Source organism: Mobula birostris, chromosome 9, assembly GCF_030028105.1.
Source record: "Mobula birostris isolate sMobBir1 chromosome 9, sMobBir1.hap1, whole genome shotgun sequence".
In the NCBI taxonomy this organism is placed as follows: Eukaryota; Metazoa; Chordata; class Chondrichthyes; order Myliobatiformes; family Myliobatidae; genus Mobula; species Mobula birostris.
This window is the reverse complement of record NC_092378.1, coordinates 11,420,447-11,447,713: the sequence shown is the minus strand read 5'-3', so window position 1 is coordinate 11,447,713 and position 27,267 is coordinate 11,420,447. Positions and strand designations below refer to the sequence as shown.

The 27,267-nt window shown below is 40.3% G+C and overlaps 1 protein-coding gene across 4 annotated transcripts in view; it reads left to right on the top strand.

Annotated features, from left to right (window-relative positions):
• Window positions 1-27,267, top strand: part of lrriq1 (leucine-rich repeats and IQ motif containing 1) — a 172,877-nt gene that overhangs the window by 63,089 nt on the left and 82,521 nt on the right. For all 4 annotated transcript variants that reach the window (XM_072267486.1, XM_072267485.1, XM_072267488.1 and 1 more), the window contains 3 exons: window positions 3,801-3,874; window positions 6,260-6,353; window positions 25,671-25,850. In XM_072267486.1, coding sequence (XP_072123587.1) covers window positions 3,801-3,874; window positions 6,260-6,353; window positions 25,671-25,850 — 348 coding nt within the window. The remainder of the gene's footprint in view (window positions 1-3,800; window positions 3,875-6,259; window positions 6,354-25,670; window positions 25,851-27,267) is intronic.

Sequence of the window (27,267 nt, the reverse complement as noted above, 5' to 3'; positions counted from 1 at the left end):
AAGTGCCTAGGATAGTCAGTTTTAAAATTTATTGCCTTTAACCAGTGAAACTGCAGAAGGAATTTGCAGTAATAATGTTTTTTTTAATTTCATCTGGACATCACTAAATAGACCAGTTTTTTACTTGTCAGACATAATTACATAGAAACATAGAAAATAGGTGCAGGAGTAGGCCATTCGGCCCTTCGAGCCTGCACCGCCATTCAGTATGATCATGGCTGATCATCCAACTCAGAACCCTGCACCAGCCTTCCCTCCATACCCCCTAATCCCTTTAGCCACAAGGGCCATATCTAACTCCCTCTTAAATATAGCCAACGAACTGGCCTCAACTGTTTCCTGTGGCAGAGAATTCCACAGATTCACCACTCTCTGTGTGAAGAAGTTTTTCCTAATCTCGGTCCTAAAAGGCTTCCCCTTTATCCTCAAACTGTGACCCCTCGTTCTGGACTTCCCCAACATCAAGAACAATCTTCCTGCATCTAGCCTGTCCAATCCCTTTAGGATTTTATAGGTTTCAATCAGATCCCCCCTCAATCTTCTAAATTCCAACTAGTATAAGCCTAATTCATCCAGTCTTTCATCATATGAAAGTCCTGCCATCCCAGGAATCAATCTGGTGAACCTTCCTTGTACTCCCTCTATGGCAAGGATGTCTTTCCTCAGATTAGGGGACCAAAACTGCACACAATACTCCAGGGGTGGTCTCACCAAGGCCCTGTACAACTGCAGTAGTACCTCCCTGCTCCTGTACACGAATCCTCTTGCTATAAATGCCAGCATACCATTCGCCTTTTTCACCGCCTGCTGTACCTGCATGCCCACTTTCAATGACTGGTGTATAATGACACCCAGGTCTCGTTGCACCTCCCCTTTTCCTAATCGGCCACCATTCAGATAATAATCTGTTTTCCTGTCTTTGCCACCAAAGTGGATAACTTCACATTTATCCACATTAAATTGCATCTGCCATGAATTTGCCCACTCACCCAACCTATCCAAATCACCCTGCATCCTCTTAGCATCCTCCTCACAGCTAACACTGCCGCCCAGCTTCGTGTCATCCGCAAACTTGGAGATGCTGCATCTAATTCACTCATCCAAGTCATTAATATATATTGTAAACAACTGGGGTCCCAGCACTGAGCCTTGTGGTACCCCACTAGTCACTGCCGGCCATTCTGAAAAGGTCCCGTTTATTCCCACTCTTTGCTTCCTGTCTGCCAACCAATTCTCTATCTACATCAATACCTTACCCCCAATACCGTGTGCTTTAAGTTTGCACACTAATCTCCTGTGTGGGACCTTGTCAAAAGCCTTTTGAAAGTCTAAATATACCACATCCACTGGTTCTCCCCTATCCATTCTACTAGTTACATCCTCAAAAAATTCTATGAGATTCGTCAGACATGATTTTCCTTTCACAAATCCATGCTGACTTTGTCCGATGATTTCACCGCTTTCCAAATGTGCTGTTATCACATCTTTGATAACTGACTCTAGCAGTTTCCCCACCACCGATGTTAGGCTAACCGGTCTATAATTCCTCGATATCTCTCTCCCTCCTCTTTTAAAAAGTGGGGTTACGTTAGCCACCCTCCAATCCTCAGGAACTAGTCCAGAATCTAAAGAGTTTTGAAAATTATCACTAATGCATCCACTATTTCTTGGGCTACTTCCTTAAGCACTCTGGGATGCAGACCATCTGGCCCTGGGGATTTATCTGCCTTCAATCCCTTCAATTTACCTAACACCATTTCCGTACTAACATGTATTTCCCTCAGTTCCTCCATCTCACTGGACCCCCTGTCCCCTACTATTTCTGGAAGATTATTTATGTCCTCCTTAGTGAAGACAGAACCAAAGTAATTATTCAATTGGTCTGCTATGTCCTTGCTCCCCATAATTATCTTTGAGAAGATGATGCTGAGCCACCAACTAGCATTGTAACAGAGGTAGATCCAGGATTGTGATCTAGAAACAATAATAGAATAGTGATTAATTTTCATATCTGGTGTATGTCATTGAAGATTTCACAAGTAAAGGTTATGGGTTTGAGAAGTGCTGTTTAATAATCCTAAGTGACTCATCGTAGAGAGCTTAAAAATTTCATGTCTGTGTACTAATGGAGGTGAGAGAGTTGGGCTGCCAGTCAAGTGGTTGTTACCCTGCTTCTTGAGTACTTCTTGAGCTCCAGTTTGGCAGGCAAATAGGAGCGCTGGTGCATTAAGGTATGAACTACCTTGCCACTTTAGGAGTCACAAATGGAATAGGATGATAAGCTGTCATCACAGAGTATTCTCAGTTCTGGCATAATAATAGCCAGGTCAATGATCAAGCACTGTCCTGAGGAACTTCTGTATTCATGTTGTGGAGATGAGATATGAGCTTCCAAAAAACTATATCTATATTCAGTTATACAATGCATATCTTTAGCCAATAAGAATTTAACACACTGATTTCCATTGATTTCAATTTTACCATGTATACATCAAAAAGTTCAAAAGTAAATTTATTGTCGAGCTACACATATGTCACTGTATACAATCCTCAGATTCATTTTCCCACAGGCATATTCAGCAAATCTGTAGGAGAGTAACTATAGCAGGATCAGTGAAAGATTGACCAGAGTGCAGAAAATAACAAATTGTGCAAATGCAAATACCAATAAATAACGAGAATGTGAGATAACAAGATAAAAGAATCCTTAAAGTGAGATCACTGGTTATGGGACTATCTCAATTCATGGGCTAGTGAGTGTAGTTATCTCTTTTTGTTCAAGAGCCTGATGGTTGTGTGGTAATCACTATTCTTGAACCTGGTGATGCATGTCCTGAGGCTCATGTACCTTCTACCTGATGGCAGCAGTGAGAAGAAGCATGCCTGGGTGTAGGGGATCTCTGATGATGGATGCTACTTTCCTACAACAGCGTTTCATGTCGAGTGCTCAATGGTTGGGAGGGCCTTACCCATGATGTACTGGTTCGAACCCACTACCTTTTGTAGGATTTCCCATTCAAAGACATTGGTGCTTCCATACCAGCTACACCTTAATGTTGCAGCTGTTCAATACTGCTTTAAAGTTGATGGCAACCATTTATAACTTGGCATGAAAGGCTCTAAATTGATAACTTGATTTTACAAAGGGTGATATCCTTCTTGCTCATGGTACAATTCAGTATTATTGTTCAGTCTATTCATTCAAGTCTTTGTGGATAATAACCTTATTAGATGGTTATTATATGAAGTAGAGTGCCTGAAGTAATTGTAAATTTGTGATTTTTTTTAAGTGTTTTGACGAGGTAGTAACTAGCTTTACTAATAATAAAGGAAACCCATCCCTAATGAGTTCTATTGTCAATAGCAATTCTCTGGTCAAATATCAGCAAATGAATGAATGCTCTTGTTCAATGCAGAGTAGTTTTAGTCTTAAAATGTTTTTAACCTGAAAAGCTGCTGGTATTTTTGTCGAAACAAGTTTTGCTGTTTTAATTTCTGTACATTATAAAGGCAAACTCAAAAAAGTACATCTATTTTTCTCTCAAAATAACTACAAATTTCATTTCAATTCATAATATATGACTCTCAGCAGACATATGATAGGTTTGTCCTTATGTCTAATGACAGCAATGATCATTCAAGTGCGTTTATTGCCAAAAATGAGAATGTTGACATACAAATTTGCTTCAAGTTAAACAGCTTTTCATCATAAAGGGGAGTACTTGGATTTCAAAGGTAATTGAGCTGTTTTCATGTGTAAAAAGTACTGATATACTGATGTACCAATGTCCTATTTTCAGTCTGATGCAACTTACAGACATGTCTGACTTTAAGATGTTACAAAGACTCAACATAAGCAACAATCGTTTGTCAGGTAAGGTAACATCCTATTATTTATCTTTCTTTCATTATTACTTAATCATCTACTCAAACAATTTATTGTTAGAGCACTTGTCTCTAGTGACCGAGATAACAGGCTTTATTTGCAGCTGCCTGTGAGAATCATTTAAGTGTGACATTAGTCAATGTGAAACACTACCATTGTGAACTCACAGCTGTTACCCTAAGCAAACATAACTTTGAGATTTTTGAAGATCAGAAGTCACTCAAAGTTAGAATTGAAACCAATGTTCCTTTAAAATAGGAAATTAGTTGTCCACCATCTGGGCTATATAAAATACATGTATATGTTTGTGAACACCAGAGATTCTGCAACTGCTGGAAATATTGAGCAACACACACATAAAATGCTAGAAGAACTCAGCAGGTCGGGCAGCATCTATGGAGAGGAATAAACAGTTAAAGTTTTCAGACTGACACCCATTCTGAAATATGCCCCAGTAAGTTTAAACGTTTCAGATGTAATGCTTCTACATGAGAATAGAAAGAGGCAGCAAAAAACTATTGGTCACTTTATCTAAAATCTGTCATTAGGAAATTGCTAAAATCTGTCATTAGGAAAATGCTGAAATCTGTTGTTAAGGAAGCAGGAACAGAAGATTTAGAGGATCACAGTATAATCAAGCCAAATAGTGGGAGCACAAACACACCTGTGCATGCATAATTACCCACATGCTCTTAAATTCCTTCTTGCTGCCTTCCTCAGTGTCCACCTTCCTTCTTATTCCCCCTCCTCCTAATGCATGATTTATTTCCATTTATACCTAGATTATCCTACTCATTGACACCTTTTAGTACAGTATCATTTGATCAGTATTGCCATTTTCATTCTTCCTGTCAAATTTTATTGCTTCGCACTGCACAATATTCAATGTTGTCTACTAATTGTCTGCTATTTTGCTAGCCTATCTCCTTGCATTGGGTGGCAGGGTATAGATATGTCTGTACCAAAGGAAGTGTAAGATTTTCCTTACCTCTACTACCCTGCAGGTCACCCTTGAGCAAGGTGTAGCACCTGCTTCGCCCCTCCCCCCCCCCCCCCCCCCCAATGAGGGCCACGTGAAGCCATGGAGCAGGTGGTGGATGGTCGTATGGGCCGTTGGTGCATATCACAAGTCCTGGTTATGTGTCCACTGATGCCAGGCAGACAATCTCCAAAACATATGGACAATGGCTGGTGTCACTGTTCTTGTAAAGACACTGCCCAGAAGAAGACAATGTCAAACCACTTCTGAGGGAAAAATTGCCCAGTAACAATCATGGTCAAAGATCATGACACGACATGGCATATAATGATGGTGATGATCTCCTCACAGTGTTTAGCACACTGAAATGTAATTTTAGTAGAGAGGTGGATTCTCTAGATGCTGCAGAACTCTAGCACAATTAGATGTCACCATTGCATCCCACTTGGAATTCAACAATAGAGCAGAGTGACAGGCATACCAGTATCTGTCATGAGAATCTTCCTACTTTACTGTCGGCTTACTTAATTCCAGAATACATCTGGGAGCAGCTGGCAACATACATGACGCTGGAGGAACTCAGTGGGTCTGGCAGGACCTATGAAAGTCAGTGCTTTAGACATGACCCATCATCAGCCCAGGTTAAGGGTTTTGACCAAAAATGTTGACAGCCCATTTCCTTCCATAGACCCACTGAGTTCCTTCAGCACCTTGTATACTGCTCCAGGTTCTAGCATCTGCAGTCTTATGTCTCCTGAGAGCAAATGAAGATTGGGGTGGTTCCCTCCAGAACCTCCAGTCACCGTTAGCATGACCATAATCCAATTTGAGACAAAGAAGAAATACAATCTCTGGAAATCATATGCATTCAGCAAATATACCACCAGTATCCATTAAAGAGAAAATATGCAAAGAAATGTCTACTCCTGAACTGTAAACTGTCCTTTCTACTTACTGAAGTTAATACGATGTTAATGAGATGGTTACTAGAATTTTTTGCGACAACCATAAATTTCCTGCTCCTTCAGTACCATATTATTTGACTTCTAGTATCTGTGAAATTTTGAATCTGAAGACCTGGAGACTAGCTGTCCGGCTTCTAAGTTAGACTCAGGACTTTATGTTTGTGATTGTGGGAGTGAAATATCAATTTCCTCTTTTCACTTTGATTGCATGTAAAAATGCTTTAATGTAAACTTATTTATGGTGTCATAAAGGTAACAACCTGTTTAACATGGTAAAGTGTATAATATGCATTGTTTTCTTTAAAAAGAAAAGCTGACCCTGACATTTTTTATTTTATTTCAATGTCTTTGAATTTTTGAATATGTATATTAATCAAATTACTTATGTTATCTGTTTTACTCAATTTGAATATATTTCCTTTATCATAGATCTTAATAGCTTACTTTTATGTCTTAATGGATGTCATAGTCTCCAGGAGTTGACACTAGATGAGAATCCATTTCAACAAGAGTCAGGCTGGAGGTGAGCCAAATCTATTTTTCAATTACTGCTATCCAACATGCAGGATTGTACGATGCTGAATTGAATGCAGTATATTACAGTAGCTCAGTCAAAGTATAAAATAATCATGCCAGTGCCGAAGCATTCCACTGCCGCAGGCCTGAATGGCTTCCGCCCAGTTGCACTCTCCCCCATCTTTGCAAGGTGCTTTGAGAGACTGGTTCTATCACATCTGAAATCTGTCTGCCCACTATCCTGGACCCCCATCAATTTGCCTATCGTACCAGCAGGTCTACAGAGGATGCCATCTCCATGGTACTTCATTCTGCCCTGATCCACCTGGAGAGCCCCAACTCTTAGGTTAGAATGCTGTTCATTGACTGTAGTTCGGCATTCAACACTGTGATCCCCTCCAGCTGATCGCCAAACTTTGCCAGCTTGGTATCCCTCTGCAATTGGACTTTCTGACTAACAGACCCCAATCTGTTAAGTTAGACAACTTCTTCTCCTCCATTCTCACCCTGAACACCGGCGTGCTTCAAGGCTGTGTGCTGAGCCCTCTTCTGTTCTCCCTTTTCACCTATGACTGCGTTCCTGTATATGGCTCTAACTCCATAATCAAGTTTGCAGACGACACCACGGTACTTGGCCAGATCAGAGGAGGTGACAAGACAGCCTACAGGGACGAGGTCCAGCACCTGGCTGCATGGTGTGCCGACAACAACCTGACCCTTAACACCCAGAAGACCAAGGAGATCATTGTGGACTTAAGGCATGCTAGCAGCCACACTCATGTCCCCATCTACATCAACGGAGCTGTAGTGGAGCATGTATCACACTTCAAATTCCTTGGTGTCCACATTTGCAAGGATCTCACCTGGTCCCTGAACTGCTCCGTCCTGATCAAAAAGACGCAATAGCTCCTTTATTTTCTGCGGAGCATTAAGAAAGCTCATCTCTGTCCCAGGATACTGACGGACTTTTACCGCTGTACCATTGAGAGCATACTCACCAACTGCATCTCAGTGTGGTATGGCAACTGTCCGGTATTGGACCGCAAAGCACTCCAGCGGGTGGTGAAAACTGCCCAGCGGATTATCGGCACCCAATTGCCCACCATTGAGAACATTTACCATAAACGCTGCCTGGGCAGGGCAAAAAGCATTATCAAGGATGCATCTCATGCTAACCATGGACTTTTTACTCTCCTCCCATCCGGTACGCGCTACAGGAGCCTCCGCTCCCGCACCAGCAGGCTCAGGAAGAGCTTCTTCCCTGAGGCTGTGACTCTTCTGAACCTCACATCACAGCGCTAAGCAGTATTGCACCCATATTGTACTATCTCAGTACTTTTATATTTGTGTGCTGTAGCACTTACTTTTTATTCGCAGTTATTTTGTAAATAACATTATTCTTTGCATTTCTGGTCAGATGCTAATTGCATTTTATTGGCTTTGTGTTTGTACTCGGCACAATGACAATAAAGTTGAATCTAATCTAATCTAAAATAAATAATATCATGTTTTTCTAGCAGATGTAGAACCTGTATTAATTGCACTGTCTAAACTCTTAGTACTGCAGGGATCAGTGTAAATGATTTGGATGTGAATGAACATGGAACAATTAGCAAGTTTGCTGATGATACTCAATGGGGGGGGGGTCTTATTGACAGTGAAGCAGTTAACCATGAATTGCAAAGAGATCTTGCTCAATCAGAGAGATAGTCTGAGGAATGGCAAATGGATTTCAACTTACAAACGTTTGTAGTTAAGTGGGAACAGTATGCATGTTATGTTGCAATTATACAAGTAATTGGTGAAGCTAACAGTCTCACATGTGTTATTGTATGTAGGGCATATGAGTGGGAGAGAAAACAGACCCTGGGTAGCAATATTGTTACTTTGGATAGTTTGGTGGGGTATGAACAAGAAGCACAAAAGAAGCATAAACAAGTATTTAAATCCTTGAAACCTGTTGGGTTGTTTAGTACAATTTAAGTCAGTAACATTGTGTGTTTATATTTATTTAGTTATTATTATTAATAACATTATCATTGCAATTTATTTTTACTCAACTCAAGCTGATAAAACCCGGGGTGTGGGCATAGCCAAGCACACTCATTTCTCAATTGCTAGGAACTTTCAGGCTAATCTAGTGGTGTTTAGTATTGTGGCTTTCTGATGATTTACCTTCATATTGCTGTGTAGCTCGAATTGTTTAATGCTATTTGTGTAGTGACTTTGGAATGATACCAGTTGTAGATATTACTGTCAGGGACAGTGTATACCCTATTCATGTTCCAAATTCTTTCAATTTCCTCTTTTAATTCAGCATATTTGTAGTGTTTTCACTTATTGATTCTGTAAATTATGTGTTTTGAATGGCTGCATCTACTTAAGTAAGTTGTTCTTGCTTGTTTATCCTGTATTATTATATCCAGATAGTTATTATTGATTGTCCTATCTGTAATTACACATCAGTCATAATATAGTTTGTGGTATTCTCATTCTAAAACTGGATCAGGCTTGTATTTATAGTAAGATATGATTTATTTTATGAGTCTATATTTTAAAGCAAGATTTTAGTGAATAATGTTTGTCACTTAACACAGATTGTGTTAAACTGCTACAGGATCCTGTAATGTGTTGGATTGTTTCTGGTTTTCCTTGGCATTTTCTATGTTTATCATCTTGAATTTGTTGGTCTTTTCGTATTTTCGATTTCTTTTTTGTGTTAATTACCTGGTCCTGTATTACCACAAGGAATCCTTCTGTTTCTGGGAAGAGATTTCTAATTCTAAGCATTTAATGCTTCCTTGTTGACATCTCATCTGTTCAGATTGTAGGGATGTCTTCCATGGAGGGTCATGCTCTTCCATTGCTCAACTTTTTTTTTACTAGTGATAATTTCTTCATTTTTCTGGGTTGTGCTCTCACTTAAGTTCAGTGGTGTATACTTCTTATTAGAATTGCAGAGTTGCATGGAGTGCTGAATCCAGTTTTCAGTGATGAAAATATATCCCCAGAAGTTTTATTTGACTGTTGTGTAGATTTTATAATGTCTGTTATTCCTCTTACCACATTCTGTCCTTGGTTATTAATCTAAGCACATTCAAGTGTACGTAATGTTTTCTGAAATTTGTCATTTCAGTTCTTATTTTTCTTTGTAACTTTTCCAGATCAGTTTCAGACCAAGATATTATGCCAAAGGAATATGTTAATATAGGTATAACAGAAGTGTTTATTGCCTTTGTTATATTTTTACTGTTGAGCTCTGTTTGGCGGATGTTCTTAAGCCTTGAATTAAGTTCTGTCAAGTTTTTCCTTTATGGAGCTGTGATCTGTTTTCTTTGTTTGTTAATATCTCAGCCGCTTTTATGTTTCATATGCATCTATCAGTTTATTTTATCCTGTTGTTCTGTTTTGTATTCTATAGATCTGTTGCACCTTTCTTAATGCTTAATGTTCTGCATTTACGCAGTCCAAAGTTCATGTTTGTATCTTTTGAAAATAGCTCTACTGTTTGAATTAATTGCTCCTTCATCAGGAAATCTAAAGCATATAATTTCAACTCATTCATGTATAGAAGATGTGTGAAAGTGTAGCTCATTTTGTTGTTTCTGATTTGACACCCAATCTTCATCTGATTCAGCAAATTGTGGAGTTGGTTTAAAGCCAAACAGAACCATAGTGGACTTAAGAGAGCCACCTTGGAAAATACCTCAGTTTATCAGTTTATTTTGATAACGGTGGTTGTTCTTTTTTGGTTGTTAATAGGGTGATTATAGTATGCTGATGCTTCAGCGGGTATTGCAGGAATTTTACAAGTATTGAGTGTACAATGAGTACACAATACTCCAAATGTAGCCTCACCAATCTTCTTCTAACTACAAGAAAAACTGCAGATTCTTCTCCTACTGCTTTTTATTGCCGGTTGGCAGACCATCTAAAAATGTGCATTACCGCCACCTACTGAACTGGAGTGTGAGGAGTATGCAAGAGTGGCCCTAACACCTAACACCACCTGTTGATCACCTGTTACAGGAAAGACACTGTCAGGCTGTAGAGGAGGTGGAAGAGATGTATGAGAATGCTGCCTGCACTAGAGGACCTGAGTTATAGGGAAAATTGGCCATGCTGGTTCTTTATTCGCTGGAATGCAAAAAAATGTGGAATGATCTCATGAAAATTTATAAAATCCTGGAGCAGGGGGGATAAGGATATGGACAGTCATGGTCTTTTCCCCTGGGTTGGGGAAGTCCTAACTAAAGGGCACAAATATAAGACCATAAGACATGCAGAATTAGGCCATCTGGCCCATCGAGTCAGCTCTGCTATATAATTATAGCTGATCGTTTTTTTTTCTATCTCCTCCTCAACTCCAGTTCCCGGCCTTCTCCCCATAACCTTTGATGCCATGTCCAATCAAGAACCTATTAATCTCTTCCTTAAATACACCTAAAGTCCTGGCCCCCACAGCTGCATGTGGCAACAAATTCCACAAATTCACCACCCTTTAGCTAAAGAAATTTCTCCACATTTCTGTTTTGAAAGGGCGCCCCTCTATCCTGAGGCTGTGCCCTCTTGTCCTAGACTTCCTTTCCACATCTACTCTGTCCAGGCCTTTCAACGTTCGATAGGTTTCAATGAGATTCCCCCCTCATCCTTCTGAATTCCAGTGAGTACAGACCCAGAGCGATCAAACGTTTGTTGTATGATAACCCTTTCACTTCTGGAATCATCCTTGTGAACCTCCTCTGGACCCTCTCCAAAGCCGGCACAACTTCTCTAAGATGAGGGGCCCAAAACTGTTCACAATACTCAAAGTGAGGCCTCACCAGTACCTTATAAAGCCTCAACATCACATCCTTGCTTTTGTATTCTAGACCTCTTGAAATGAATGCTAATGTGGCATTTGCTTCCCTCACCACGGACTCAACCTGCAAGTTAACCTTCAAGGTGTTCTGCACAAGGACTCCCAAGTCCCTCTGCATCTCAGATTCCTGGATTTTCTCCCAGTTTAGAAAATGGTCCGCACATTTATTTCTACTACCAAAATGCATGACCATGCATTTTCCAACATTGTATTTCATTTGCCACTTTCTTGCCCATTCTCCTAATCTAAGTCCTTCTGCATCCTACCTGTTTCCTCAGCACTACCTGCCCCTCCGCCAATCTTAGTATCATCTGCAAATTTGGCAACAAAGCCATTTCATCATCTAAGCTATTTATATACAGCATGAAAATGAGTGGTCCCAACAGCGACCCCTGCAGAACACCACTACTCACCGGCAGCCAACCAGAAAAGGATCCTTTTATTCCCACTCACTGCCTCCTACCAATCAGGCCAATGTTCTAACCATGCAAGTTTCCTGTAATACCATGGGCTCTTAATTTGGTAAGCAGCCTCATGTGTGGCACCTTGTCAAAGGCCTTCTGAAAGTCCAAATATACAACATCCACTGCATCCCCTTTATCTATCCTACTTGCATTGTCCTCAAAGAATACCAGCAGATTCGTCAGGCAGGATTTTCCCTGAAGAAAACCATGATGACTTTGTACTATCTTGTCCTGTATCACCAAGTACTTCATTACCTCATCCTTAACAATTGACTCTAACATATTCCCAACCACTGAGGTCAGGCTAACTGGTCTACAATTTTCTTTCTGCTGCCTTCTTCCTTTCTTAAAGAGTGGAGTGAGATTTGCAATTTCCCATCCTCTGGCACCATACCAGAGTCCAATGAATTTTGAAAGATCATTTCTAATGCTGCCACAATCTCTAACGCTACCTCTTTCAGAACCCTAGGGTGCAGTTCCTCTGATCCAGGTGACTAATGTACCTTTAGGTCTTTCAGCTTTTTGAGCACCTTCTCTCTTGTAATAGTAACTGCACCCACTTCTATTGAGGAATTGAGGGTTTCTTTTTACCTGAGGACAACAAACCATTTATTTTATCCTACACCTTAATCTTCTGTTGTGTATGTCCTTTATAAATTTACTTGCTCTTATGTCCCCCCTTGTCTGCGAACACTGCTCATCTTCGATGTTGTTTGGCTTCCAAATATAATAAGAGATTTGAAAGATAACTAAGAGGTAACTTCTTTACACAGAAGTCAATGAGTACCAAGAATGAGCTGCCGGCGTGCCAGTGGAAGTGCTTGGGGCAATTACAGTTGCAATATTTAGAGTCATTTGGATAGTTACATGGGGGGGGGGGCTTGAATTTCAAATGGCTTGTAGATACATACAATGTCACTTGTGTATATACAAGAACAAAAATGATTCTTAAGGTATTGAGGGCTTCTTTTGTGTTACCTGAAGATAACAAACCATATATTGTACCCTGCATCTTAATCTTCTGTTGTGTGTGTCCTTTATAAATTTACTTGCTCTTATGTCCTCCCTTGTCCACAAACATTGCTTATCTTCGATGTTGTTTGGCTTCACTGGTCCAACAATTTATGTCAATATCATTAACAGACACCATCCTGATCATGCCTCTGATCTTGGCACCAGACTCCACTTCCTCCAATGTCACCAACGGTCCCAGACATGAAGTACAGATTTCTCCTATAGTCCTTTGCTGCCCAAGTCAAGGAAAATCCTCTAGGTGTGTCTATGTCTCTTGTGTTTTGTGCACAGCAGATTATTGCTGCAAGAGCTATGCGCACAACTAACAAGGATATTCTGCTTAAGCATCATGAGTTTAATATGGCTTTTAGACATGGGAGAAATTTAACCCCACTGTCACTTTTTGTCTCATGCCTTTTGTTCCTTGCAAGTTGTTAATATGTTCTGGATGAACAAGAATAATTATTAATGCACATTAAAACAAGTTTCAAAGTTCAAATTTATTATCTAAGTATATATACCATATACAAATTTGATATTCACCTACATGCAGACAAAGAAACACAACTGAATCCACAAAAACCACACACAACAAAGACCGCTGCATCCAATGTGCAAAAGAGGATAAATAGCTAAAATACTAAAAAAGAGTAAACAAAATAGCACCTAGAACATGAACCGCAGAGTCCACAGCTAGCTGAGATCAGCGAAAGTGGTCCAGGATCCCAATGACCACAACTAGTCCTGAACCTGGCGGCTTGGGTCTCAGACTCCTCCACCTTCACCTAATGGTAGTAGTGAGAAAAGAGGGAGACCAGTCAAACGCAGGCTGATGGCACTGAACACCTGTTCATCTTCCGCTCTCAGCCTCGCTGATTGTAACCTCTATCGGCGCTATAATTGTTGCAGACTAATGGAGCGGAGCACAGTTTCATCTTCCTCTGTCAGAAAGCATCCGCCCCAGCGATGGCTGCCCCGGCCATACCTGCATTCTCGAGAGTCTAGTTCACTGATTTTTCCAGGAAATCTTAAAATCACCAGTATATTCAGATAGTTCAAAAGTACACCCCTTAAAGGAAAATTACAGGCTACAGTCTACAGCAATCACAGTTCAGCAGAAGTATATCTTGTAGAGTGGTAACTTAGTGAGCTGCCTGCAAAATGTCACTGAAGTTTATCAAAGGGGTTGGTTATATATGGGTTTGAATAGATTTTGCATTCTTATGGATCATGCTATGAATAATTTTGCAGTTGATGCAATACAACCAATCATATACACATTATCTCTTTGATGTTCCAGTGTTGGTGTTTCTCTTTGGGAATGCTCGCATTTATTTTATATAGGTCAACTGAAGGGGTAGCCAATCGGGACTGAGGCAGGGGGGGGGCTATATAAATAGTGAGCACTCCCAGAGAGAATCACCAACAAGTACGCACCGAGGATGTCACCTCGACTGGTGATGAAATGTCTGCAAGCTAATTGTCAAACACGGCGAACACCACAACATCAAATGCTTCAACCCAAGCTACCAATATTCACCATCAACCTAAACACATTAACACTTTCCTGGAGTAATCTGTAGATAATCTTATTGTCTGCTTCTTTTCCCCAAGCTCCACACCTGCCTCTGCCTCAAATGCATTCAAGTTTTCCTTGAAAGATGCAAACTTTTTGGTTTACTTATCTATGGCAAAATACTCCATGTACAGTACATAACATTTCTGAACAAACAAAACATAATACTTTACATCAATCAGTATTAGATTTCACTAAACAACTTACCTAAATAATGGAATCTTACCAAGTATCTTTTCATACAGGTTATGGGTGATTTCTGTGTATCTGGGGCTGTTTGACTTCAAGGTCCTTTTTTATTTGCCTTGATGAGATCTGCGCAACAAAAGTAATGACAGTATTGTGAATCAGTAAGTTTATAGACACTCCCATCCCCATGGTTTGGAATGTCATTACATAGTGATATAAAACAAGAATGTGACTCAATGTGTTCTTAGTCAAATAGAAGCTGCTGTATTAGTGTTGAGCTCCTATTTACAAACAGAAACATGAATTATGTGACAAGAATAATCATTTATTTCACCCAGGATAATTGCAAAAGTTCACATTTTGTAATCTAGATCATGACCAAAAATGAAGTGATACACTCTCGTTAAAATAGATTTTGGATTGCTTAGCTCTTAAAAACATCATAGCATTATTTATTATTGTAGGGTAGCTTAATGAAATCTCCAAATGATTAGCTTTAGCAGACACCAACAGAATCAATAAACTCATTCGTAAGGCCAGTGATGTTGTGGGGATTTAACTGGACTCTCTGACGGTGGTGTCTGAAAAGAGGATGCTGTCCAAGTTGCATGCCATCTTGGACAATGTTTCCCATCCACTACATAATGTACTGGGTGGGCACAGGAGTACATTCAGCCAGAGACTCATTCCACCGAGATGCAACACTGAGCGTCATAGGAAGTCATTCCTGCCTGTGGCCATCAAACTTTACAACTCCTCCCTTGGAGGGTCAGACGCCATGAGCCAATAGGCTGGTCCTGGACTTATTTCCTGGCTTAATTTACATATTACTATTTAATTATTTATGGTTTTATATTGCTATATTTATACTCTATTCTTGGCTGGTGCAACTGTAACGAAAACCAATTTCTCTCGGGATCAATAAAGTATGACTGTGACTATGACTATTATTTGTCACATGTACACCGAAGCATCCAGTGAAATATGTTGTTTGTGTCAGGGATGTGCTGGGTCAGCCTACAAGTATTGCCACACTTCTAGCGCTAGTGTAGTATGTCTACAGCCTACTAACTCTAACTTGTATACCTTTGGAATGTGGGAGGAAAGCCAAACAGTCATGGCGAGAATGTCCGAACTCTTTACTGACAGTGGTGAGAATTGAACCCCGATCTTACAAGTGTTGCAATAACTGCTATGCACCGTGCTGCACTGTGAGCAAGATAGCTTCTAGATATATTGTATATAACAATGAAAAAGGCTATTATTCCTACTTGTGTGATTTAGTAGACTATCTTCCAAACAAAATGTGATGTTGTGAGTCTATTCTGTTATGCATCTATGTACACAAAGCAAAAAAACACTGACGCATTTAACTGGAGCATACATGATCTGAACTACAGCCTTCAGATTCCTGACTCCTGATGCTTGTCCAATGTCCCAGTGAACACATGAATTTAGTTTCACAAGGAGATCACACCAAGATTTGTGATCAGACCTCCAGATACCACATCCTCAGGCACTGCACATGCACATGCTGTTCAGACCCTCTTTCATAGTTATTAAGAGCCTCTGATATTCAAAGACATTAAAGAACAGTTGAAATTGATTTAAGTAAAAGATAACAAATGTATTTAAAACATATTAAAATGCTAATAAATAAAGTATACAGAGAAACAAATAAAATTAAGCAGAGGCAAAAAAGTCAGTTGATGTCAGCCACCCCTTTCAAATGAAACTTGCGTTGCCCCTCAATTCAGCAATTTAGGCAATAATTAGGGCTTTGTTGTCATCTTATTCCCTGTCAAGGATAAAAAATACAGCTCTCATTGCTGATTCATTGAGACAAGGTTCTAACTATACTACTGATTAAGCAATTGATGCATGTGGAATGAATTTTGGCTGATTTAAATCTATAATGAGGTAATGAAACATGATGTTTGTTTGTTCATTGTGGGAAGAAAAATGTGAAGTTATATTAAAGTAAACAGCTTGTACTTTGACTATTTTTTGAATGTAAGACAAAATGCATGTGATAATAGCAAGTTTGTGCTGGTTAGTCATTATCTTTTTGGGAAATGTTAAGCTGGCTGGAGATGAAAGTTTCATATACAAGGGAATTGCAATCATTCAGGATCTTCTGTAGAGTGTTATTGGGAGTTCATTATCAAAATTCATTAAATGCAGTTGGCTTGAATGTACTGGCAACAGTGGAACCAACAGATTATTTCTGACACAGAGTAGCCAGAATAAAAGAGCTCTCAAATAAATTAATACTGACTATTTTATAGCTTCTTGTTTCAAAAAGTAGAATGCATCCCTCCTTCTGATTTGGAATATCTGTATAAGAACCAAGTAGCTCTGATATTCAGATTCATAAACTAATTAGTATCCCTGTTTAGAACAGAGCCAAGGTGATCAGGTTAACAAACAACTGTATTTTATGCAAGAATTATTTTAGATTCCCATCAAGTATCCAAAATTATAAACATTATCCCAGTTTAATTATCCTTTTATAGACTTTATTTAACTATAAAACAAATATTCGCAGGTATGATAAAAAGGATGCATTTCTGATTTTTTTTTGTTGAGGATTCACAGTACTTTTAATTAGTTGCTCTGTAGGATACCTCAGAGGCAGCATGGGTGTAAAGCGGGGCTACAAGTGCGTTTAAAGAAACAGGGTTTTTAAACTCCCTACACCGACTATCTTGCTGGCAAACGTGCAGTCTCTGGTGAATAAAATCGATGATCACAGAGCTAGGGTGCTGAATCAGAGGGACACTAGGACTGTGTGTGTCCTTTGTTTCATGGGATCCTGGTTAACCCCTTCCATACCAGATGCAGCGATTCAGATCGATGGGTTTACTAATACGCCGTTGGGATAAGTCTATAGAGTCTCTCGAAAGCAGAGGTGGAGGAGCATGCCTCATGATCAACTCTTCTTGGTGCACAAATATGTTGGTGCTGTCCTAATTCTGCTCACCTGGCCTGGAATATCTAACAGTTAAGTGCTGTCCTTTTTAACTACCATAGGAGTTCTTTGGGGTCATTTTGGTAGTTTACATTCCACCTCAGGCTATTGTTAATCAGGCTTTAGATGATCTGAGCAATGGGATCAACATACACAAAACAGTGCACTCTAACATCTTCAGCATCGTTTTGGGAGATTTTCACCAGGCCAGTCTGAAAAAATCACTAAGTAACTACCATCAACAGATCACTTGAAGTAGCAGAGGAAACAACACAGTGGACCATTGGTACACCACCATCAAGTATGCCTACTGTGCTATTCCATGCCCTCACTTTGGGAAGTCGGATCACCTGGCTGTACTTCTACTCCCTGAGTATAGGCAGGGACTGAAGACTGCAGCACCAGCAGTGAGGACCAAGAAGGTTTGGACAAGGGAAGCACAGGAGCGCCTACAGGACTGCATTGAATTGGTAGACTGGACTGTATTCATGGATTCATCTTTGAACCTGGATGAGTACACTGCAGTTGTTACCGACTTCATTAAAACCTGTGTGAATGAGTGTGTGTCTACAAAGACTTACTGTACATTCCCAAACTGAAAGCCGTGGATGAACCAGGAGGTACATCGTCTGCTGAAGGCTAGATCTGTGCAATTCAAGTCTGGCAACCTAGGCCTGTATCAGAAATCCAGGGATGTTTTGCGGAGGACTATTTTAAGGGTGAAGAGAAAATTTCGAACGCGGTTGGGGGCAACATCGGATGCTTGGCAATTCTGGCAGGGTCTGCAAGACATTACTTCCTACAAAGCGAAACCCAAAAGCCTGAATGGCAGTGATGCTTCACTACCAGATGAACTCAATGCCTTCTATGTGTGCTTTGAAAGGGAGAACACAACTACAGCTGTGAAGATCCCTGCTGCACCTGATGACACTGTGATCTCTGTCTCAGAGGCCGATGTTAGGCTATCTTTAAAGAGAGTGAACCCTCGCAAGGTGGAGGGTCCTGATGAAGTACCTGGTAAGACTCTGAAAACCTGTGCCAACCAGCTAGTGGGAGTATTCAAGGACATTTTCAACCTCTCACTGCCACGAGTGGCAATTCCCACTTGCTTCAAAAAGGCAACAATTATACCTGTGTCGAAGAAGAATAACGTAGACTGCCTTAATGAGTATCACCCAGTAGTGCTCACATCGATAGTGATGAAATGCTTTGAGAGGTCCATCATGACAAGCCTTAGCGAGGATCTGGACCCATTGCAATTTGCCTATCGCCACAATAGGTCAATGGCAGATGGCTTTAGACCACCTGGACAACACAAACATCTACGTCAGGATGCTGTTCATCGACTATAGCTCAGCATTTAATACCATCATTCCCCACAATCCTGATTGAGAAGTTACAGAGCCTGGGCCTCTATACCTCCTTCTGCAATTGGATCCTCAACTTCCTGACCGGAAGAACACAATCTGTGCAGACTGGTGATAACATATCTTCCTCGCTGACGATCAATACTGGCACACCTCGGGGTGTGTGCTTAGCCCACTGCTCTACTCTCTATATACACATGACTGTGTGGCTAAGCATAGCTCAAATACCAACTAAAAATTTGCTGACGATACAACCATTGTTGGTAGAATCTCAGGTGGTGATGAGAGGATGTGCAGGAATGAAATCTGCCAACTAGTGGAATGGTGCCGCAACAACAACCTGACACTCAACGTCAGTTAAGACTAAAGAGCTGATTGTGGACTTCAGGAAGGGTAAGATGAAGGAACACCTACCAATACTCATAATGGGATCAGAAGTGGAGAGAGTGAGCAGTTTCAAGTTCCTGGTTGTCAAGATTTCTGGAGGATCTAACCTGGTCCCAACATATCGATGCAGTTATAAAGAAGGTAAGACAGTGACAATACTTCATTAGGAGTTTGAAGAGATTTGGCATGTCAACAAATACACGCAAAAACTTCTAAGTGCAGGCTTGTGATTAAAGATCTCCTCACAGAATATTACTTATTTCAGTGATGACCTTGGAAAACCTGAATCTTCCAATATATTATTCATCATAGTACTTCAGTTAGTATGTGATCTCTCTGAAGTTTGCAGGAATAAGTTCTTCATTAAGAACCTACAAGAGCAGAGGCTGTACTTGATCTGGTATTGGGAAATAATCCTGGTCAGGTGTCAGATCTCTCAGTGGGAGAGCATTTTGGAGACAGAATTGTGATCTTTATCTCCTTTCCCATATCTTTGGAGAGGGATAGGAACAGACAGGTTAGGAAAGCGTTTAATTGGAGTAACGGGAAATATGATGCTATCAGGCAGGAACTTGGAAGCATAAATTGGGAACAAGTGTTCTCAAGGAATTGTATGGAAAAAATGTGGCAAGTATTCAGGAGGTATTTGTGTGGGGTTCTGCATAGGTAGTTCCAATGAGACAGGGAAAGGATGATAGGGTACAGGAACTGTGGTGTATAAAGGCTGTTATAAATCTAGTCAAGAAGAAAAGAGGAGCTTATGAAAGGTTCAAAAAATGAGGCAATGAGAGAGAAGATTATAAAGCTCGCAGGAAGGAGCTTAAGAAAGAAATTAGGAGAGCCAGAAAGGGCCATGAGAAAGCCTTGGCAGACAGGATTAAGAAAAAAACCCCAAGGCATTCTACAAGTGTGCGAAGAGCAAGAGGATAAGATGTGAGAGAATAGGACCAATCAAGTGTGACAGTGGAAAAGTGTGTATGGAACCAAAGGAGATAGCAGAGGTACTTAATGAGTACTTTTCTTCAGTATTCACTACGGAAAAGGATCTTGGTGATTGTAGGGATGACTTATAGTAGACTGAAAAGCTTGGGCGTGTAGATATTAAGAAAGAGGATGTGCTGGAGCTTTTTGAAAGCATTAAGTTGGATAAGTCACTGGGACTGGACGAGATGTGCCCTAGGCTACTGTGGGAGGCAAGGGATGAGATTGTTGAGCCTCTGGCGATGATCTTTGCATCATCAGTGGGGCTGGAAAAGGTTCCGGGGGATTGGAGGGTTGCGGATGTTGTTCCCTTATTCAAGAAAGGGAGTAGAGATAGCCCAGGAAATTATAGACCAATGAGTCTTAGTTCAGTAGTTGGTAAGTTGATAGAGAAGATCCTGAAAGGAAGGATTTATGAACATTTGGAGAGGCATAATATGTTTAGGAATAGTCAGCCTGGCTTTGTGAAAGGAAAGTCGTGCCTTATGAGCCTGATTAAATTTTTTGAGGATGTGACTAAACACGTTGATGAGGGTCGAGCAGTAGATGTGGTGTATATGGATTTCAGCAAGGCATTTGACAAGGTGCCCCCTGCAAGGCTTATTGAGAAAGTAAGGAGGCATTGGATCCAAGGTGACATTGCTTTGTGGATCCAGAACTGGCTTGCCCACAGAAGGCAAAGAGTGGTTGTAGACAAGTCACATTCTGCATAGAGGCCAGTCACCAGTGATGTGCCTCAGGGATCTGTTCTGGGACCCCTGCTCTTCGTGAGTTTTATAAATGACCTGGATGAGGAAGCGGAGGGATGGGTTAGTAAATATGCTGATGACGCAAAGGTTGGGGGTGTTGTGGATATTGTGGAAGGCTGTCAGAGGTTACAGCGGGACAATAGTAGGATGCAAAACTGGTCTGAGAAGTGACAGATGGAGTTCAACCCAGATAAGTGTGAGGTGGTTCACTTTGGTAGGTCAAATATGATGGCAAAATACAGTATTAATGGTAAGACTGTTGGCAGTGTGGAGGATCAGAGGGATCTTGGGGTCTGAGTCCACAGGGCACTCAAAGCTGCTGCGCAGGTTGACTCTGTGGTTAAGAAAGCATACGGTACATTGGCCTTCATCAATTGTGGGACTGAGTTTAGGAGCTGAGAGGAAATGTTGCAACTATATACGACACTGTTCAGACCCCACTTGGAGTACTGTGCTCAGTTCTGGTTGCCTCACTATAGGAAGGATGTGGAAACCGTAGAAAGGGCGCAGAGGAGATTTACATGGATGTTGCCTGGATTGGGGAACATGCCTTATGAGTGAACTCGGCCTTTTTTTCCTTGGAGTGACGGAGGATGAGAGGTGACCTGATAGAGGTGTATAAGATGATGAGAGGCACTGATCGTGTGGATTGTCAGAGGCTTTTTCCCCAGGGCTGGAATGGCTAGCACGAGAGGGCACAGTTTTAAGGTACTTTGAAGTAGGTACAGAGGAGATGTCAGGGGTAAGCTTTTCAAGCAGAGTAGTGAGTGTGTGGAACGGGCTGCCGGCAACGGTGGTGGAGTCAGATACCATAGGGTTTTTTAAGTGACTCCTGGACAGGTACATGGAGCCCAGAAAAATAGAGGGCTATGGGTAACCCTAGGTAATTTCTAAGGTAAGGACATGTTCAGCACAGCTTTGTGGGCCGCAGGGCCTGTATTGTGCTGTAGGTTTTCTATGTTTCTATGTTAATGGACATATCTTTAAGTCTTGTACCAAGATCCGTGACCCATCAGGAGTGATGAGTCAAGCCCATAATTGTGCCTCCAGCATAGGAATGGTATCTTTGGAGTAATTTATCTGGTGCCTACAATACAAATATCTTAGTAGTCTAATATCTAAGTACGTACAAGCACCCTTTCGATTTTTGGGGGTGTCTAAGTCACCTGTACTCAACTCAAGGTTATCCCATCAGTGTCAGCCGAATGTGCCTTTAAATAGCAAGCAAAGGAACCAACTAAAAGTTGCCAAGTTCAAATGAGACAATGAAGTAATGTTCATGGAATGGAACGTTCAGCACAGTTTCATTCAATTTGCAGAAATGTGTGTTCCATGAATAGTGCCATCCTTATGTGCATGGCTAAAGCTGGGAAACGAATTCTAACAAGAAGTGTCCCATCAAATTTCACATTGTTTGTGACTTCACCTGGTAACACTAGCTGGTGTGATCTGCTCCAGATAAAGTCAATTTTTTTTTTGAAGATGTAGAACTTCAAAGCATAGTACTACCTGAGCCAGCCTCAGCCTGGTTTGTCTTTTAGCTGAGATGATTTGGATAGGTGGAGGTTGTTTGCAGGTGTGAATATACCAGGGGTTCCCAACCTGGGGTCCACTGATCCCTCAGGTAATGGTAGGGATCCATGCCATAAAAAGATTGGGAACGCCTAGAGTTTACTGTTTTAGCATCCCCCATTGATTTTGATACTCTGGAAGTACAACATTATATTAACTGTTTTGTTACCAGGCATTTTGCAAAAAAGTAACCTGCATTTCAGAAGGAGTGGCATGGCATCCACGAAGACTTCACGCAGAGAGGAACAGGGCTGGTGAATTGGTAGTACTGAGAAGATGATCATAAGGATGAGCTTTATTTGTCATATGTACATCAAAGCGTACCGTGAAGTGTGTCACTTGTGTTAAATCCAACCAGCGAGGATTGTGCTGGGAGCAGCCCATGAGGGTCATCACACATTTGGCGCCAACATGATATGCTCACAGCTTATTAACCCTAATGTGGGAATGTGGGAGGAAACACGCCTTGTGACGGGGAGAATGTACAAGCACTTTGCAGACATTGTGGAATCCAACCTGGACCTTACATCTGGTGCTGTAAAATGCTGAACAAACTGCTATGCTACAATGCTGCCCTGGGATGTAGTCAAACCCGGGCAGGGGCAGGACCGAGAGAGCAGAGGCCCTAAGGAGGGGCAAGCCTGAAGCAACTCTTGATTGACTGGCATCTTTGATCAATTGGTACTTACCCAGCTTTGCAGATGTTGGAGCCTTCTACCTATTTTATGGGGTGGGTAAGTACCAGTGTTGATCCAATTATGATATTTTCAGTAGTTCAGTCTGTCTAAGAGAAAAGACCCTAACTGAATGAAGGGAAAGCATGGTAATTTAAAATGTATTCATCAACTGAAGTGTTTAAAAGATGCAAAGGAAGTTTAGGCAATAAATCCAATTAAACTTGCTGACAAACTGAGATTATTGAAGTATGCCTGTTGGATACAATAATGGCAGACAAATGAAGTGAAAATTACAATTGTACTTTATTTCCAGAACAGATGAACTGAATCTGGAAGGGCCATCAAAAATATAACCAATGGTAGGAAGTGTTGTGGCAATTACAGCCAAATAAAAATATTATTTTATTTATTTTTATTACTGTATGCTATGTGGCAGATAATGGAAGTGAAGCCAGTGGGGTTCTGGAAGAACAGGAATGGGCAAACATTTTTATCGTGAGAACCTATGCAGAGTTTACAGTGCTTTGGAAATTTAAGTCAAAGCTGGAGAGAACTGGCCAGCAGGTTTTAGTTTTAGAAGTTGGTAGTGGTGAATTATACTGATGCTGCCATGAAGCTTGAGATCAGGAGAGTGACTTGAGTGACAACAGCTACTGCTGTCATTAACATAAGTGAACACAGCCAATCTGGGGCTAGAGGAAGCCTGGCCGACATAGAATTTATTGGTCCCTTGACCAGAGCTGGAGGAAGCAGAGGCAATTGAAGAAAATTTATGGAGAGTTGGAATGGATCTGACAGTGTCATTAAACTTCAAAGCAACACCCGAGCTGAAGCAAACAGGGCTGATGACAGCAAATGTATTTTCTAAAGAATTCCAGTGGAAGCACAACATTGTAAATAAAGCTACAATTTTTTACATGGCATAATGTTTTAAACTCCCACATAATTCTGAAAGTATGAAGTAAAATCTATAGCGGACTGACACTAGCTCTAAACTACCTCTAACAAAGGTGTTAGATTACTATCCTGTGGCAGAAAGCCTATATCTACAGGACCTGTTTAAAGAGGAACGTCCCATAGTTATTCCGATCTTCTACTGATTGAAGCACTTGCTGTTTCCACTGAACTTGTTGTCTACATACCCTTAAAGAATCATCTTACCTGGTGCTGGTCTCTTAGCAAATGATGGGTGTTGCCCAGGAGCTTTCTGAATGAGACTGATAGGCTTGTCTCCAGAGTTATCTTAAAAGCTAATTAAAGCCTGCATACATGTATACCAACTGGTAAACATTCACTGACATTCAGAAACCATGCAAAACTGTTAAGCATTATCATACCACTTTATGATTAAATAAAATAAACAATAATACAAAAAGTGGAATTGAACAACTGAACACAATTAAAAACACGTACACCAACTTAATTTAATGTTTTTCAATAAATAATCCTTACAGTTGATCTTCCTCCAATAGCTATTTCTTCTCTAATGTCAATGGCTCTATTACCTTGCACCAGATGGTGTGATGGAATCTATGAAATTTCAGAATGTCTCATGTAATTTTGTTATAAATCTAAAGTTGTCTCAACATCAATGATCATCTGTTTGGAAATTTGGGATCTCCTCCTTACATTTTTTTATTGTAAGTACTTGTATCAAATACAATAAAATAAGCTGTTAAAATTACCCTGCACTATAAACAATAAAAAAACCAGTTTATTTAAATGAGGGTTTCAAGATATTTATCAGAAGTAAAGGAGAAGAATGGAACAGTGGACTGAAAAAGGAGATTTAGTTTTTATAGATGAACGACTATTCTCTCTCAAGACCAGCAAAAGTATGTTCTATTCACAGTATCAATCAAATACACCATTTTAAACTTTGTGAGAAATTTGAGCCGTTTTCTCATAAAGTGTATTGATGAACATGTTGACAGGTCGTTTACATTGACGTTTAAATTCACTATAATATTCCATGTTGCCCTATTTTTCTTTCAGATAATTCTTCCTGAACTTTTAATATGAAACAGAAAGATGACATATTATGGCAGAAACAAGAGTATGCTCTGCCTTATTCCCCAGCAACACATAATTTAGCATTCACAGAGGAGTGTGACAAGTTATGTTCCTTCTCTCACTTTTAATCTCACTGGTGATCTAAGATGCATTGGTTTCTGGCTTAAGATCATATTTTTTCTACTTTTCTCAAGGGAGCAACTTCTTTGAAAAGTTATATTTTGCTTGATTATATTTTTAAACCTTGAAGTAACAAATTATATAATATTTAAAGATTTTTATATTTTCACTAATAATGTTATAAAATAGTTTTATAAAATGCATTTTTGTATAGCATTTTCGTCTAAAGATGATATCTGATACTCAACTCTGAGCATTTACTTAGGATCATATACAAAAAATGCTAGATTTGGATTGAAGATAACCATTTCCCATTAGAATTATTCAGTATTAAAATGCACCAGCAATCCTTTAATGTTAGCTTTGTGAATTGCTTCTTACAGATGTTCAATCCTAAAAGTACTGCCAAACTTGCAGGTGGTGGATGGTGGGAGAGTTACTTCCATTGATGATGCTTCTGCAGAGAGGCTGAGCAAACCTTCAGCAGGGAGTTTCCTAGCTCTATGTCAGACCCAGCTTCAAGACATTGAATTATTACACAGGAGACACAAAACTGAATTGGAGTAAGTCTCCCTTTTCGAATTTTGTCCTTTTTGACTGTAACTTGAGGCTGTGCCTCTTGCAAACACATAGTTTTTTGACACATATGTTGGTTTGATTAAAGAATTGCACAAAACAGGAAACAGGACAATTTAGTTTAAGCATTTTCCAGTTTTAATTTATCAACACTTGGCTTGAGATTTCCACTGAGGTTGGTTCCAGTATAGGTTTAATGAAACTCAATATGTAGTAAAGCTGCCTTGTTGGTGTACTGGCATTTCTGCACCATCTTTCAATTGTCTTATATCATCGACCACAAGCAAATTAATAAAAATGATTGGCATAGTTATATCAACTTGCACGTATTTTAGAGCTTTTAAAGTATCAACATTTCCAGAATACCCTGCTGAATCATAATCAGGCAAAATGGCGACAAAGTCAAAAGAGGATATCAAAGTACTGTACAAAGAAAATATTATCAGAGAACATATATGTCACCATATACAACCCTGAGATTCATTTTCCTGTGGGCATACTCCGCAAATCTATAGAATAGTAACTGTAACAGGATCAATAAAAGATCAACCAGGGTGCAAAAGACAATTAACTGTGCAAATGCAAATATAAATAAATAGCAATAACTAATGAGAACATGAAATATTGAGGTAAAGAGTCCTAAATGTGAGATCATTGGTTGTGGAAACATCTCAATGGATGGGCCAAGTGAGTGTAGGTACCCGCCTTTTATTCAAGAGCCTGATGGTTGTGGGGTAATAACCGTCTTCAACCTGTTGGTGCAGATCCTGAGCTCTTCTGCCTTCTATCTGCTGGCAACAGTGAGAAGAGAGCATGTCCTGGGTGGTGAGGATAGCTGATGATGGATGCCGCTTTCCTACGATGGCATTTCACGTAGATAGGCTCAGTGGTTGGGAGGGCTTTACCTGTGATGTACTGGGCTGAATCCACTACCTTTTGTAGAATTTTCCATTCAAAGGCATTAGTTTTTCCATGCCAGACCGTGGTGCAGCCAGTCATTATACTCTCCACTACACATCTATGGAAGTTTGTAAAAGTTTTAGATGTCATTTAGTTCACAGACGCCTAAGGAAGTAGAGGCACTGCCATGCTTCTTTGCAATTGCATTTATGTGCTGGATAGACAAATCCTCTGAAATAGTTGCACCCAGGAGTTTAAAGTAGCTATCACTCTCCACCTCTGATCCTCCATTGAGTACTGGCTCCCGGTCCTCTGGTTTCCCTCTCCTGAAGTCTACAGTCAGTTCCCTGGTCTTGCAGACATTGAGTGAGAAGTTGTTGTTATGACACCACTCAGCCAGATTTTCATTCTCCATCCTGTATGCTGATTCATCACCACCTTTGATTCAGTGGTGACATCAGCAAACTTGAATATGGCATTGGAGCTGTGCTTAATCATACATGT